Source organism: Malaclemys terrapin, chromosome 4, assembly GCF_027887155.1.
Source record: "Malaclemys terrapin pileata isolate rMalTer1 chromosome 4, rMalTer1.hap1, whole genome shotgun sequence".
Taxonomy (NCBI): Eukaryota; Metazoa; Chordata; order Testudines; family Emydidae; genus Malaclemys; species Malaclemys terrapin.
The window spans coordinates 34914491-34929365 of NC_071508.1; the positions used below are offsets into that span (position 1 = coordinate 34914491).

At 44.1% G+C, this 14875-nt stretch overlaps 1 protein-coding gene across 1 annotated transcript in view; it reads left to right on the forward strand.

Annotated features, from left to right (window-relative positions):
* The window catches only part of FADS2 (fatty acid desaturase 2), a 45211-nt gene that overhangs the window by 11067 nt on the left and 19269 nt on the right, over nt 1-14875 (forward strand). The window contains exons 2-5 of the mRNA XM_054026546.1: nt 4945-5055; nt 6596-6793; nt 7211-7312; nt 9615-9740. Of these exons, the coding sequence (XP_053882521.1) occupies nt 4945-5055; nt 6596-6793; nt 7211-7312; nt 9615-9740 (537 nt within the window). The remainder of the gene's footprint in view (nt 1-4944; nt 5056-6595; nt 6794-7210; nt 7313-9614; nt 9741-14875) is intronic.

Consider the following 14875-nt stretch of genomic DNA (forward strand, 5'->3'; position numbering starts at 1 on the left):
GTTCACCTGCACATCTACCAACATGATATATGCCATCATGTGCCAGCAATGCCCCTCTGCCATATACATTGGCCAAACCGAACAGTCTCTACGCAAAAGAATAAATGGACACAAATCTGACATCAGGAATCATAACATTCAAAAACCAGTGGGAGAACACTTTAACCTCTCTAACCACTCAGTGACAGACTTGAATGTGGCAATTTTGCAACAAAAAAACTTCAAAAACAGACTCCAAAGAGAGACTGCTGAACTTGAATTAATATGCAAATTAGATACAATTAACTTAGGCTTGAACAGAGACTGGGAATGGTTAGGTCATTACATTAATTGAATCTATTTCCCCATGTTAAAATATCCTCACACCTTCTATGGGTCATCTCGATTATCACTTCAAAGGTTTTTTCCCTCTCTCCTGCTGATGATAGCTCATCTCAATTGATTGACAGTTGGTATGGCTACTCCCACCTTTTCATGTTCTCTGTATGTATAAATATCTTCTTTCTGTATGTTCCATTCTATGCATCCGATGAAGTGGGTTTTAGCCCATGAAAGCTTATGCTCAAATAAATCTGTTAGTCTCTAAGGTGCCATAGGACTGAAAGGGGTCAGCTCTAATTTACAGATCCCAGTCCCCTGCTATCATAGGCAACCCATCATATAATTCCATTCATTAACATAATAGCTCCAGCTTAAAACTAGTTAGATTGTTGGTTTCCACTACTCCTATAGGAAGTATGGTCGCAAACCTCACTCTGGTGATAAGAAACCATTTCCAGCCCTTCTCTGCATTTGTTCCAATTTGAATTCATCTTTCTTGAACACAGCTGTTCATAATTATACACAGTATTCTTACCAGTGCCTTGTACAATGGCATTAATGCTTTCCTGTCTCTACTAGAAATATTTTACCTGATACATCCTAGGATGGTATTTGCCTTTCCAGAGCAACATCATATTGGTGGCTCATAACCATCTTGTGATCAACTGATACTTCCAGGTCTTTTTCCTCCTCTGTCAATTCCAATTGATGAGGCCCCAGTCTACAGCAGAAATTCTTGTTATCAGTCCCTAAGTGCATGACCTTACACTTCTATGCTATTAAATTTCATCCCATTCCTCTTTCTCCAGTCCTCAAGATCATCCATTTCCCCCCTTATGATATTCCAATCCTCCTCTTCATTGACAATGACTCCCAATTTTGTCTTCTTTATTGAGAACTGAGGCAAAGTATTAATTTACTGGGGATATATCTAGATTATCTTTAATTTCTATCCCATTCTCACTGCACAGCAGCCTCACTTCTTTTCTTGTTCTCTTTTTTATTATACTGCTAATGAACTTTTTACTGTTTGTTTTAATTTCTTTGACAAGGTCCAACTCGGTTTGACTTTTAGCAATTCTCACCTTCTCCTCACACGATGCAGCTTTCTGACCTCCATGATGCAGCTTTTTTAGCTGATTAATCACTTCTTCTTTTCCTTGTCGGCTCTTTGTTTACTCCTCGTCTCCTTTATGAAGTGGTTGTTCATCCAGCTAAATCTGGAGCATTTCCCTACAAGTTTTTCCCCCTTGCTTGGGATGCAAATTCCAGACAGTTTTTGCACTGTTGAATTAAAGAAATTCCAAGCCCTCTCCACATTTAAGTCCCCTGAGCTGTTTGGTCGACCTGACATCACTAATTAGTTCCCTTATTTTCTCAGAAACTGCCCTTTTGAAGGAAAAAAAACATAGCAGCCAACCTATTCGGATTATCCTTCCATTGAATTTAAACCAAATCAACTTGTGATCACTCGATCCAAGGTTTTTTACTATGACCAGCTCTTCTATAATGTCCCCACTACTTACCAAAACCAAGTCTAAAATAGCATCAACTCTTGTGGGCTTAGTGACAGTTTGGTGAAGAAATCTGTCAGCTACCACATCCAGGAGTAACTGGGCCTTACCATTATTGGTAGCATTCGTTCTCCAATCTATATCTGGGAAGTTAAAGTCTCCCAAAATGGCACAATTTCCAGTAGTATTTAATGATACTCTCTAATAATATTTAAGTGTTCTCTATTCATATCCAAATCCGACCCTGGGGGTCTATATCTAACCCTTAACAGTATCCCAGTAGAACCTTTTTTGCAATCCTTCGTAACAAACTATGTTATCACTTCTTATGTCTTTACAGTCCTCCCTCCTTTCCTCTCTCATGTCTTCAAGTCCCCATCTGAACTCCACCATCATCTCCAGGTGGATCTCTAGCACTTGGATCTTTTCTGCCATGAGCTCTATCAGGTGGCATGTCAGATGTAAATATCTTTCATCAGGTACCCATTCAAAGCTATTATACAACCTGCAGCTTCTGCATCCAGTCTTTGTCTCCACTTCTTCTCAGGACACCTCTAGCGCCGCCTCCGTAGCCATCATTGTCTTTTCTTTCTAGCCCCTTGCCTTAAAGAAGAAAGGATGAAAATCCCCTGAACTCCCTCCTACAGACTCCCAAGTTTTCTGTATTCTGTTTGCTAGGCCCTTCTCAATAGATGGGACTTAACACTCCTGGGTTCTATTCCAGGCTCGGAGACCTTGGCCAATACCTCGTCTCCTTTGAAAATCTTAGTCTTATTTCCTTGGGTGACACAGTGACCACATTGGCCAGTCTCATTGTGTGAATAGTGAAAATCCACATGCTGGCAATGGGCTAGGTAACTACGTAATGGACAGTGTCAAGCAAAAGAAAACAAAGTCTGAGTCCCCTTGTGATCTCTCAAGCAAAGGGAAATACCATAGATAAGGAATTTGGCAATTTAAACAAATAAGCAGGTTTCTGGTGGTGGCTCTTGTGACAGTAGATCTCAGTACCATGTGGACCTGTTGAAATTCACTGGGTGGAAGTTCTATGAAGATTCTGGAGTGAATATCAGAATTTTGCTGTAACAGAAATGACTGAGCTGGAGGGAGGGATCCTTGCTTTTGAGAAACTCCCCACCCCACTGCCACTTTGGGCCAGATTCTGGCCAGTTCCTGTGGTGGGAGGGGTGTGTAAAACTAAAGTGCCAGTCAGAATCCCATCAGGAGTATAGTCCCTTTTCCCTGCCAGCACCTGTGGGAGCTAGGTACCTAAAACTGAGCAGGAAAGGGTTGGATGGAGGAAGAGTCAAGGTTTTGCCACCAATGGAACTGGCAAAGCACAGAGAGGAACATTTGTTACACACATGCAGTGTGCACTGACGGGGGAGCCCCGTGCAGAATTCTGGCTGACTCAGCAACTTGGCCTCTGCATCCCATCCCGGGTCTCAAGGTAGCAGAGCCAGAACCTTGCACATTGTAAGGAGGGAACTATCCAACACCTTGAAAACTCTGAAGAAAACCTCTCTGACAAATGGATTTATCGTTTTCCCCTCCACTGTGTGGGAGTTGGCATGTTCTGGGTGCATAAGTGGGGGTCAATTTTATGAATTTGCTGAGGTTCCAGTCAGATTTTAAAGCTGAAATCTAACCATCAGATTTGCCAATTGGATAAATATTATAGCCAGTATCTGAACAGAATTTAATTTGGATAACCCTTTTTTATTGTGTCCAGGGAGCGTTCGCTTACTAATGTTAACACAAGGTTTTTCTCAGGTCAACTTTTACCTTGCATAATATTTCTGAGAGCAGGCTGCTTAGGGCTTGTCTACACAGAGACTTAGGGTATGTCTACCCTACCCACAGGATCGGCAGGCAGTGATCGATCAGCGTGGGTGGATTTATCGCATCTAGTCTAGTCTAGTATAGAAGCCAGAGTGTAAATCTATAGCACGCTAGCTTGCCATACACTAATTGCTTCTGTGCATTAAAAGTTCCATACTGTACTTTGACATATTACTGTTTCAGTACTATGGATGTTTTAGGGTATGTCTACACTCGGAGCGTGTCTCCCAGGCCAGAGCCACACACTTGTGTTAGCAGGACTCAAACTAGCGCATTAAAAATAGCTGTGTAGACAGTGCTTTGATGTTGCAACTTGGGCTGGAGCTCAGGTTTGGGCATTCAAGCTTCCAAGCCTGGAGTTGCAATTCCCCCCTTTTAAGCATTTTCATTGAATATTTTAGAGCTATACACAGGCTTTCAATATTCTTTTTCCTCTGGAATTCATATCACTTTTAGAGTTACAGAAGGCTGTTGGTGTGCAGAGACCACTGCCTAGCACGGTGACCAATATTATCTCCTTGCTTACTTGTACTCCTCCATTTGTCTATATGCATCTGTTTTCACTTTCTTACACTTTGATTGAAAATTCCTTGGTGCAGGGATTGTCCTTTTGTTCTGGTGTTTATATTGGGCAATGGGGTCCTACTTTATTATTTTTTGTATTGTTGGTAATGCAAATAATAATACTAACTTAGAAAAAAAACTCAAAAAATCTTTAATCATTCCTCTAAATTTAGTGGACATCATCCATACATTCTTTGATTATATTTAATATCTTTCTTTTCAGATCCTTTAGGGCTTACTAGAGACATTGTACTGAAAGAATGAGACTGATCATCTGCGTATCGAGAGATGTTTTTCTGATACATAAGGCAGACAAATTCACAGCTTCTAATTGGGGTTAAAGATATATTGGACTTCTTTTTGCCTAGGTGCTTAATTCCACTGAAATCAGTGGGAATTAGAGCACGCTCTAGGTACCTATCCGCATCTTTAGGCACCTAAATACCTTTAAAAATCTGGCCCTTTGTCTACTAACTGCATATTCATTCATCTAATTCTAGCAGCATCTGCTAGAACCAGGAACACTGCACTGAAAGAGTTGTGTACTGTGGGTACTGACAGTGAACTGACACCAGAATTGGGGAAACTGCTTGGGTAATGTGGGGGAAACCCTGAGGAGAAGTCATTGCTGGGAACAAACAGGAAAGGATCACTGCAATTGCTTTTATTGAATCCCATCTTTCTGCCTGTGTTTCCAATCCAGGATGCTTTCTGGGCCTTTCACCTCAACCCCAGCTTTGTGCAAAAGTTTCTCAAGCCATTACTGATTGGAGAGCTCGCCCCAGGGGAACCTAGCCAGGACCGAGGCAAAAACGTGAGTAGCTGCAAACCCCTCTCTGTGGGCTCTATTTCTGGAGAAGAGTCTGGTCATGCCGCAATTTATCTACAAAGCTGCCCTCCAGGTTCCTGTGTGCAAAGCCACTACATATAATTCACAAGCCTTCTTCACTATAGACAGCTCTAGCAAGTGCAGGAAACTGCAGGGAAAGACACCCACAGTCAGACAGCTCTGTGTGGCCATGTGGATGTCCGAGTATTGACTTGTGCAGGGACAGGCAACACTTAGGTCAACTTCTCCTGACCTGCAGCACCCCCTGCTATTCTCCTCCTGCAGGCTTTCAACAGCTCTGCCTGTGCAGTTCAGGCCTGATCTGTGACAACTAAAGAAGAGCCCAGTTCAAACTCGCCGATTTGAACACTTGCAAACTTTGGATAAATATGGATCAAGATCTGGATCCAGTCTTTGTGGCTGGAGTTCATCTCTAGTCAACAACCCTGTTGCTCAAATTCTCATGACCCGGGTCTGCCCATCGTTCCATATTGCATGTCAGTTTTGTGCTACGGACAAAAGGCCATGAGGCCATCAAAACGAGACTGCTTGTCATCTAAAGCAGTTTTGAACTCTCTTCCATCCTCTGCTCCATACCATTGACCACGCAGCCCAAGCAAACACTACTCTGAACTTCATATGGACTTGTCCTGATTAGCTCTCAGCAATGGAGAAGTCTGTGAAAGTGGCCATGTTTGTGGAGTAAGTGGCAATAACACCAGTGGGTGAGATGAAACAAACTGCTCGCTCCGAGCATTGTGCTTATGAAGCTGTAACACAACAGGGCCCTATATCCACTCCATGTCAATGTGTCCAGCTCTATGCAAGTCCCAAATGTTCCATTCATTCATTATTCAGACCCTGTGCACTGCACAACTGACTCCTAAAGTGAAACCCTTTCTCTTCCTTATTGTTCTTTAGCCTACTGAGTTTATGACATGCCTGTTTCATGCACAATAGCAGTGACTACATTAACCTGCATTACCTCTTGACCTGCTTTCATGAGTGACTGCACGCTAACTGAACACATCCCAAAGAGAATGGAGTGGCCTTGGCACTATACTCTCTTATCAGCAGAGGTTCAGGGTTATGCATAAGTGAAGAGACTGAATTCTCTCTTCCCCAAGGAGAGGGGAGATGTCCCTTTATAACCTATATGGAATGAATTACGGAGCACTGAGACTGGATAAATGGAAAGGTGTTGGACCAGCTGGTGTAAATCGCCATAGCTATATTGACTTTAGTGGGTCTCGGGTGACTTACACCAGCTGAGGATCTGGATTTTAATTGTAATTCAGAAGGTGGGATAAGACCCATCAGGGTAGGGACTAGGATCAGATTCCTGTGGGGGGCAGAATAGAAATTCTGAAGACTGCATGAGTACAGAGACTAATTCTTCTCCCATTCTGGGGAAGCTGATGACTCCAAAACAGGCAGGGGTTATAGTATGGAAGCCCAAGCCTGAATGGACACATTCACACATGAAAAGAAGGTGCATCTTAAATCCTGCATTTCCATTTTGCAGCCCCAGCTGGTGGATGATTTCCGGGCCCTGAGAAAGACAGCAGAGGATATGAATTTGTTCAAAGCAGATCCCTTATTTTTCTCCCTTTACCTGGGTCACATCATCATGATGGAAGCTTTGGCTTGGTTACTAGTTTCATACTATGGGACCGGCTGGATCACAACCTTTATCCTTTCCTGCATCCTTGCAACCTCCCAGGTGAGAAATGGCATGGAGTAATGGGGGTGCATGTGCTTCCACGACAGGTGACTGTCAGTGCATCCAGTCATTCAGAGCACCTCATACCGGGACTATCACAACACTCACTTTGGAAGAACATTCATGAACCTCATGCACCCCTCAGCCCCATCACTGCCTTGCTCTTGCTCATAGGGCGCATACTCACTGCCTCACACTCGGATGCATTGAGTCCACTGCCTGTCTCACGTCTCCCTCCCATAGATCCAATACCAATTAAATTAATACAAAACTCTCCCCCTTCCATGCTTTTTCTGTGCATAGGACTGTGCATATTTCATACAGACACACAATACTTGCCTTCCACTCTGAGTGTCCTTTCTTACTTACCTTTGATTTCAAGCAGCCCTGTCACCCCTGGTCCTTTTTCCTCTGCAGGCCCAGGCTGGGTGGCTACAGCATGACTTTGGACACCTCTCTGTCTTTAAGAAGTCTAAATGGAACCATATCGTCCACAAGTTTGTCATCGGGCACCTGAAGGTAAAGGTCATTTGCTGGATGCCAGCACACACTGTGCAGAAAGGAAATGATTGCAGCAAAGGAGACTGGGGATCCACTCCATCCCATTTCACAGACTGTAGGTGTCAAAGCCATAAACCCCAGCCTGCCAGTCGGATCTCACCCTTTCAGAGGGAGCAGCAGCAGGGAGGAACAATTAGTGACAGATTCCAGGTGGAGTTCTTGGAGGCTCAGATAGGGGAGCCAGATCCTCAGCTGGTGTAAATCATTATAGCTCCAGTAACACCAATGGAACTATGCTGATTTACACCAGCTGGGGATCTGGCCCATAAGATTGTTAAAATGAAGCATTATACAATCTCCTTTACTCCCCATTCCCCCCACTTTCCCTACATAAAGCCCGAGTAATGTGTTTATTGATTAAAATGACCACCCTAACATCTCTCACCCATTCGGGACAATTTTAGAACTTCAGTCCAGGATAGGGTCCAACACAAAAGTCCTATACAATATAGCTGGCAAAACGATCCACCTACAGTGTGGAGTCTTGTACGAAGGGATGGAATGGTAGGCATTATTAGATGCATATTTAGTTTGGCCTTGGCCATTTTAACCTCAGGCATGGAATGACCGCACTAGCAATAAAAAGTATTAAAAGGCAGCAGTGAGACAACACTGTGTCCAGACCCAAGGTGGGGCATCATCTATTGAAAACCACAGCAACAAGTAACCTCCTTGGCCACAGCTCTGTTCTCACTTGTGACGGTGTCCCTCTACTCCTCTTGAGGCCCTGCTTGGGTGGTACTGACCAGACATTTCCCAATTTGCAAGCAGCACAAATAATGCTCAATTGCTACCCAACCTGCTTTAATGCAAGGAGAGGAAATAGGCAGTCCTAGCAGAAGAAGCCCATTCTTCCTGGTGTATAAAAAGGGATTAAATATGGAGAGTCTCATTTGCATGGACAAGGTTAAGCAAATTGCCAGATTTGGGGTCTAGATAAATTTTTTTCTTCGGGGCACATTTGGCAGTATAGAAAAAAATGAGGAGGCAGGCAAAATATCAGAGCAGAGAGATGATATCTCAGAGAGAGAGATCAGCAGGGATCTGGGGTGAAGAGGCAGGATTTCCCTTCCTCTAGAGCACTGAACAGAGGATAATCTTTTAGGATTAGATGGGCACAGCCTACATGATACAACTCCTTTCCTTCCAGGGGAGAGGAGGGGCAATGTTGGACCTTTGCCCATCTCACAATTCTCTGTGTTCCTCCTTCTTCACTTTATAGATGATCACTTGCAGGTCCTGAACAGGGAACACCAAAAAAACACAAAGCAATTTATTGCAGCAATCTAAAAATGAGGGCTCCCACGTTGCAGTTGGCTATTCCCTCACTGCCAGCTTCCCAACAATGCCCCGTTATTCATAGCAACCAGAGCTCTCAGATTGCCCAGTCCTGGGACAACCGGTTTCCAACATGTGTAAACAGGGGCAAGTAACCTCCGAATGCTCATTAACATGACTAAACTAAAGGCAGCTTTGTGAGATGGAGGCTCTCTGTCCACTCTGAATTCTTGGAAGCAGCCAGCTGCCCACAACGCTTATCACCAGTCACAAGGCAAGTGCTTTGCTGGCCTTCTGCCTGAGCATCCTTGGCAGTGGGACAGCTTGGCACTGTGTTTCACAAGTGCCAGAGGGAAATGAGGATATAGGACCCTTATGGGACACGGTCCAGTCCTTTTTTTTAAATACTCTCCATTAAAACCTTCTTAGACACTGGAAAATAATATTTCTTTCCTGGCCAGTTTTGTCTTTTTTCCATTGGGCAAAGAGGGATTATTTTCATATTCTTTCTTCTATTGCATAAGCCAACATGCCTTTGCCTGCTTACATCATTCTTGACATCATCAATGAAATGGGTGATGACACTGAAGACAACAGAGCTCTGGGTAAAGGATGCTGTTTATCTTGTGCTTCCCCTGCTGGTGGGATGTCTGTCTGCCTGTCTTTGCAGCATATAAATATTAGGAGTTACATGTAAGCAAGGCTAACTTCTTTTTTCTCAATGTGAGTAGCATTTTTTTTAATGATATACTAATCTAGACAGATCCAGATCCTCAGCTGGTACCAATCAGCCTGTCAGAGCAGAGGATTTAGCCCCTTCACTCTCACAACAATTTCACAGGTAGCTAAGAGTTTGGACATAAACTATATGCCATGGGCAGTTTAGAATATACAAGTGAATGAATATCATAGCGGGGGGTCATCTCTCCATTAGCGGGAACCATGCCTCCCCATTTACTAAACATTTCCTCCCTCTTCCCAGGGTGCCTCAGCAAACTGGTGGAATCATCGTCACTTCCAACATCATGCCAAGCCCAACATCTTCAAGAAGGACCCAGATGTGAACATGCTGCATATTTTTGTCCTGGGAGATTCTCAGCCCGTTGAGGTAAGACAAGGAAGTGGTGTCTGCTTGTGGGCTTTAGAGAACTTTTTCTGTGAGGACAGAGGTTGATCAGTGTCTGGAGGATCAGACCTCGGCTCTTAAGACTTCATCTTTGAGGAAATGTTCCCTGCATCTATATTTTCTGACAGGAGTTTGGATCAAAATTTGAGAAAATGTGAGGGCCAGAAAGTTCAGTGGTTGATATAATTTCTCATGCCCGTTTTCAGCCCAAAGGTGATCATATTTTTAGGTAGCTTGAGAGCTAGGGAATGAGAATGAAGAGAATGCAGAAATAGGGAAATTTTCATCCCATTGTTCTGAGATATCCAAGTGTGGATAAAATGGTGCAGAATACTCTTTTGCTGACTTAACACAAACAGGGTTTCTTTCTGATATTTCCAACTTGTCATCGGTTTATTTCTTCTGTGAGGACAGGTACCTCTTGTGAGCAGTCAAAGCAAATTCCTTTAAAAAGTTGATCTAATATTGAAAGAAATGCCTTACTATATTTGTGTACAAACAGGAGTCCTCACTTCATTGGAGCCTTGGCAAATTCTGTTTAGAGCAGATTGCATGGTTACATCAGAATAATGGTTTCCTCTTGTGTCTTCTGCTTGGGGAAAAACACGAGGAAACTCTGGGGGGCGGGGAGAGGAGAGACCTACATTAATGCAATTGTAGTGCTGATGTGTTAAACACCAAAGGCTTGATTGTACTTCATGCCCTTATAGGGGCATAGGAGAGAGGAATTCCCCATGTGTGCCCCTGTATGGGCATTCCAGGGTTTGGGTCTGGTCATGCCGGGGTAAAAGGTGCTGCATGCTTACTTACTTCCCCACTGGAGCAAGTGGGGGTGGAGCAGGGAATAAGTGAAGCTTTGGCTACATTTCCCAATCCACCACCCAGCAGAGCTGAGCCAGCCTAGCAGGGTGAATGGTAATTTACTGCCAATATATTATACCCTTGAAGCAAGCAGGGAACACAGAGGGAATTGCAGCTCCCTGAGATGTAATTCCTTCCTGGGGCAAATCAAGCATGGGCGGTGTCCTTGGGACACAACCTAGTCCTGCAAAAATCCATACACCCAAAAGACAGGGGCCCAGATATTGGACTATGTAAATCCATGAAGTCAATGGGGCTATATTGATTTACAACAGCTCAGGTTCAGAGCCATGGTTCCCAAGGCAACTATGAGTCAGCCACACTGCACACAGTAACTGTATCTATTAAGGTAATGCAATTAAATCCAATTATCTGGGGCCACAATATTTACTGTCTGTATTGTACAAAAACCTAAGGGAGGGGTATCATAAAGATCTATAGTGATATATGACGTATCAGCATAAGGACATGCAGCAAAAAAAGCTTAGAAAGCCAACGTGTGGATCTGAAACACCACGGCAACGACATTTGTAACAAACAGAATATAGGAAGACATAAAAGAAAATACTGGTGCACACTCATGCCACCACAACCCACTTCTAGGCCACAAAGAAGCTAATTCCAAATACATGATAGAGAGGCTGCCTAAAAGATGAGTTACCTGCACAGGTACTGAGAGTGTTCTATGAAGACAGAAAGGTCTAGCCATATGTCACTGAAATGAGTGACCCCGAATGGACCATAACAAACCACTAATCAACCATTACACTATGGTAGCTAGATATCAGGAGTCAGATCTTCAACTGGTGTAAATAAGTGTCACTCCACTGATGTCAATGGAATTTGCCGATTTACACCATTTGAAGAGCTGGCCCCTGATAGCTAGGTTTTGAGGATGATGGACCCATCACTGCACAAACAGCTGAGCAGAATGTGGGTGCTTATAGCAATGAAGGAATTGGTTCTGTCTTCCAAGATGATTGTATGAAGTATGAGCACTATATCAGTGCTTGGATGTGCCTGCACTCTTGTATATTGAAACCTTACCCTAGTGCAGCCTTGCAGAACTTGGATCGCACTTAATTCCCTTCTCATAAATCTGTAATTCCTGAAATCACCAGTGACCCACAGGCCATGTGAATGTATTACTGGTGAAAGGTGTTAGCCTGTTTGAACTCGGATGAAGACATGGAACAGGTCCCTGGTGATGCCCCTCAATCAGAGGGAAGGGAACAAAATGGAACAGGGGTCAATCAAGATGGAAATGAACAAGGAAGTGGGGAGAAATAGTAAGATAAACAAGTAAGAGGAGAACACAAGTGTGGGAACACTGTCCAGAGAACCCTAGACAACTGGTGACAGGGAGTGGCCTATTTCCAAGTCTGGGGTGGTGAGTGGAGCCCACCAGGAATTAAAGGAACACCCCTTCAGATGAAGGAGGTGCCAGAGGTCCCAAGTAATCAGTTGACAACAAAAGAAGGAAACAGGAATGAGCGTGCAGATCAAAGGTTTAAAGCAATGGAATCCCACATGGGGACACTGAGCTGAGAACATCAGACAACTGGCAATGAGTATTGGATTGATAGCACAGGAAACTCTCCCCCACCCACAGAACAGTCAGCAGCAGTCCAAGCTTCCCAACACTGCCCCATCCGTGTGTGAAGAAGTATTTCCTCGCACAATGCACAGTCAAACCAATGGAACTCATTGCCAGGGGAAGTTGTGAAGGTCAAAACTATAACTGGGTTCAAAGAAGAATTAGATAAGTTCATGGAGTATAGGTCCATCCATGGCTATTAGCCAAGGTGGTCAGGAACACATCTCATGCTGTGGATATCCCTAAGCCTCTGACTGCCAGATGCTGGGAGTGGATGACAGGGGACGGATCACTCAGTGATTGCCCTGTTCTGTTCATTCCCTCTGAAGAGTATGTCATCGGCACTATCAGAAGGCAGGATACTGGGTTAGATGGACCATTGGTTTGACCCGTATGGCCATTCTTATGCCTTAACCCAGATGGGAGGGATCACTCAGAGGGGAGAGGGCTTTTCAGAGTACATGGCCTAGTCAATCTTTGGCCTCTCTGCTGCCACTGCCACCTACCATCACTATCAATTGGTGACAGTATTTTGTGACAGGGACACCTGTCCTCTGGAAACTAGATGTAAACCCTAGATTTAGTTCACATACTGGAGACTACCAAACAGCCACTGATCTGATTCCTCACTCACTTGTGCATGCCCACTCTTTTTATGGCTATTATTGTAATTGATCTTGACTGCCATTACTACTGATGTTGCTAAGAAACTTTATCCTCTGATTGCTGCAGACCTGTAGTGTGATACATTAACAAACTGTAATAAAAGCGATATCAGCCAGTACTGCACACAGGATTAAAAGCTGTTACTTCTGCACAGTTTGGCTGAGTTACAGATGCTGCAGGGAGACTAATTATGAATTTCTGATTGTCAGTATACTTAAATCTCAAACTTAACACTGCAGAGGTGCAGTTTTAATGGATTGAATTGTACCTTAGAGTACATTGACACAGCAATAACAATAAAAAAATCCTGCAGCAGCGAGTCTCAGAGCTTTGGTTAAGTACTCGGCCTTCTGAGTCACACTGTGGGGCTAAAAATAGCAGGGTAGATGTTCAGGCTTAGGCTAGAGCCTTAGGCTCAGGCTGGAGCCCAGGCTCCAAGACCTGATGTGACAGGTTGGATCACAGAAAACCCCTTGGGGCTGCCAACTGATGTGCCAAGACTACTTCTGCCCCTGCTTTCCTGCCCTGGCAGCTTGGGACTTCAGTGCCCTGCCTGGTCTGAGCCAGACCCGCTAGCCTGCTACAAATACAGACCCAGGTCTGAACCACGTCCCCTAACAGCTGTAGGCTTAATTGAAAGCAGCTTAAGAAGTGTTCCTGTCTTTAACACTCAGATGCCCAACTCCCAATGGGGTCCAAACCCCAAATAAAGCCGTTTTACCCTATATAAAACATATGCAGGGTAAACTCATAAATTGTTCGCCCTCTATAACACTGATAGAGATGCACAGCTGTCCCCCCCCCAGGTATTAATATATATTCTGGGTTAATTAATAAGTAAAACGTGATTTTATTAAATACAGAAAGTAGGATTTAAGTGGTTCCAAGTAATAGCAGGCAGAACAAAGTAAATTACCAAACAAAATAAAATAAAACATGCAAGCCTATGCCTAATACAGTAAGAAAACTGAATACAGATAAAACCTCACCCTCAGGGGTGTTCCAGTAAGCTTCCTTTTACAGACTAGTCTCCTTCTAGTCTGGGTCCAGCAATCACTCACACCCCCTGTAGTTACTGTCCTTTGTTCCAGTTTCTCTCAAGTATCCTTGGGGATGGAGAGGCTATCTCTTGAGCCAGCTGAAGACCAAATGCAGGGGTCTCCCAGGGGTTTAAATACACTTTCTCTTGTGGGCAGATACCCCTTACTCCCCATATGTAGAATTCCAGCTACAAGATGGAGTTTTGGAGTCACATGGGCAAGTCACATGTCCACGCATGACTCAGAGCTTACAGATAGCAGCCATGGTTCACATGCTACCTTGAACGTCCTCAAGTAGACTTCTTATGTGGATTGGAGCATTCCAAGACCCATTGTTGGTTAAGTGTTTCTTGATTGGGCACTTAATTTGCACATTCCTTTCTCAAGAAGCTGACCAAAAACTTTACTAAGGCTACTTAAAAATCAAGCAAGTACACAGCCAATATTCATAACTTCGAATAGAAAAATGACACATGCATACAAATAGGAGGAATAGATTCAGTAGATCATAACCTTTACAGAGATATGTTACATGGCGTATGTAGCATAAAACATATTCCAGTTATGTCATATATACATTTGTAAGGGGACTGTTGCCCCCTTACTAACATTCAGTGGGGGTGTTTTGGTTGGCTAGCTCCCAGCACTAAAAGGGGAAGGGTCGATGGCAAATCAGGAGCCTGAGACTGACAGTCCCCAGGTACAATGGGGAGAGGCCAATGCTCCAGATCAGCCTGATTGACAGGGCGGGCAGGCTAATCAGGGAGTCAGGAGGCCAGAGGGGGTCCCGTCCTCCGTGTGAACTGGAATGGCCTGAGTCAGACAGAGTGGGGCCGAGCTAAGGAGAGAGCAGGGGCCTGAGCTAAGCTGCTGGGAGCAGAGCTGCAGCCCCAAAGCCAGAGCACAGCCCAGAGAGAGCAGAGCTGCCCTGGGAGCAGAGCTGTAGCAACCAG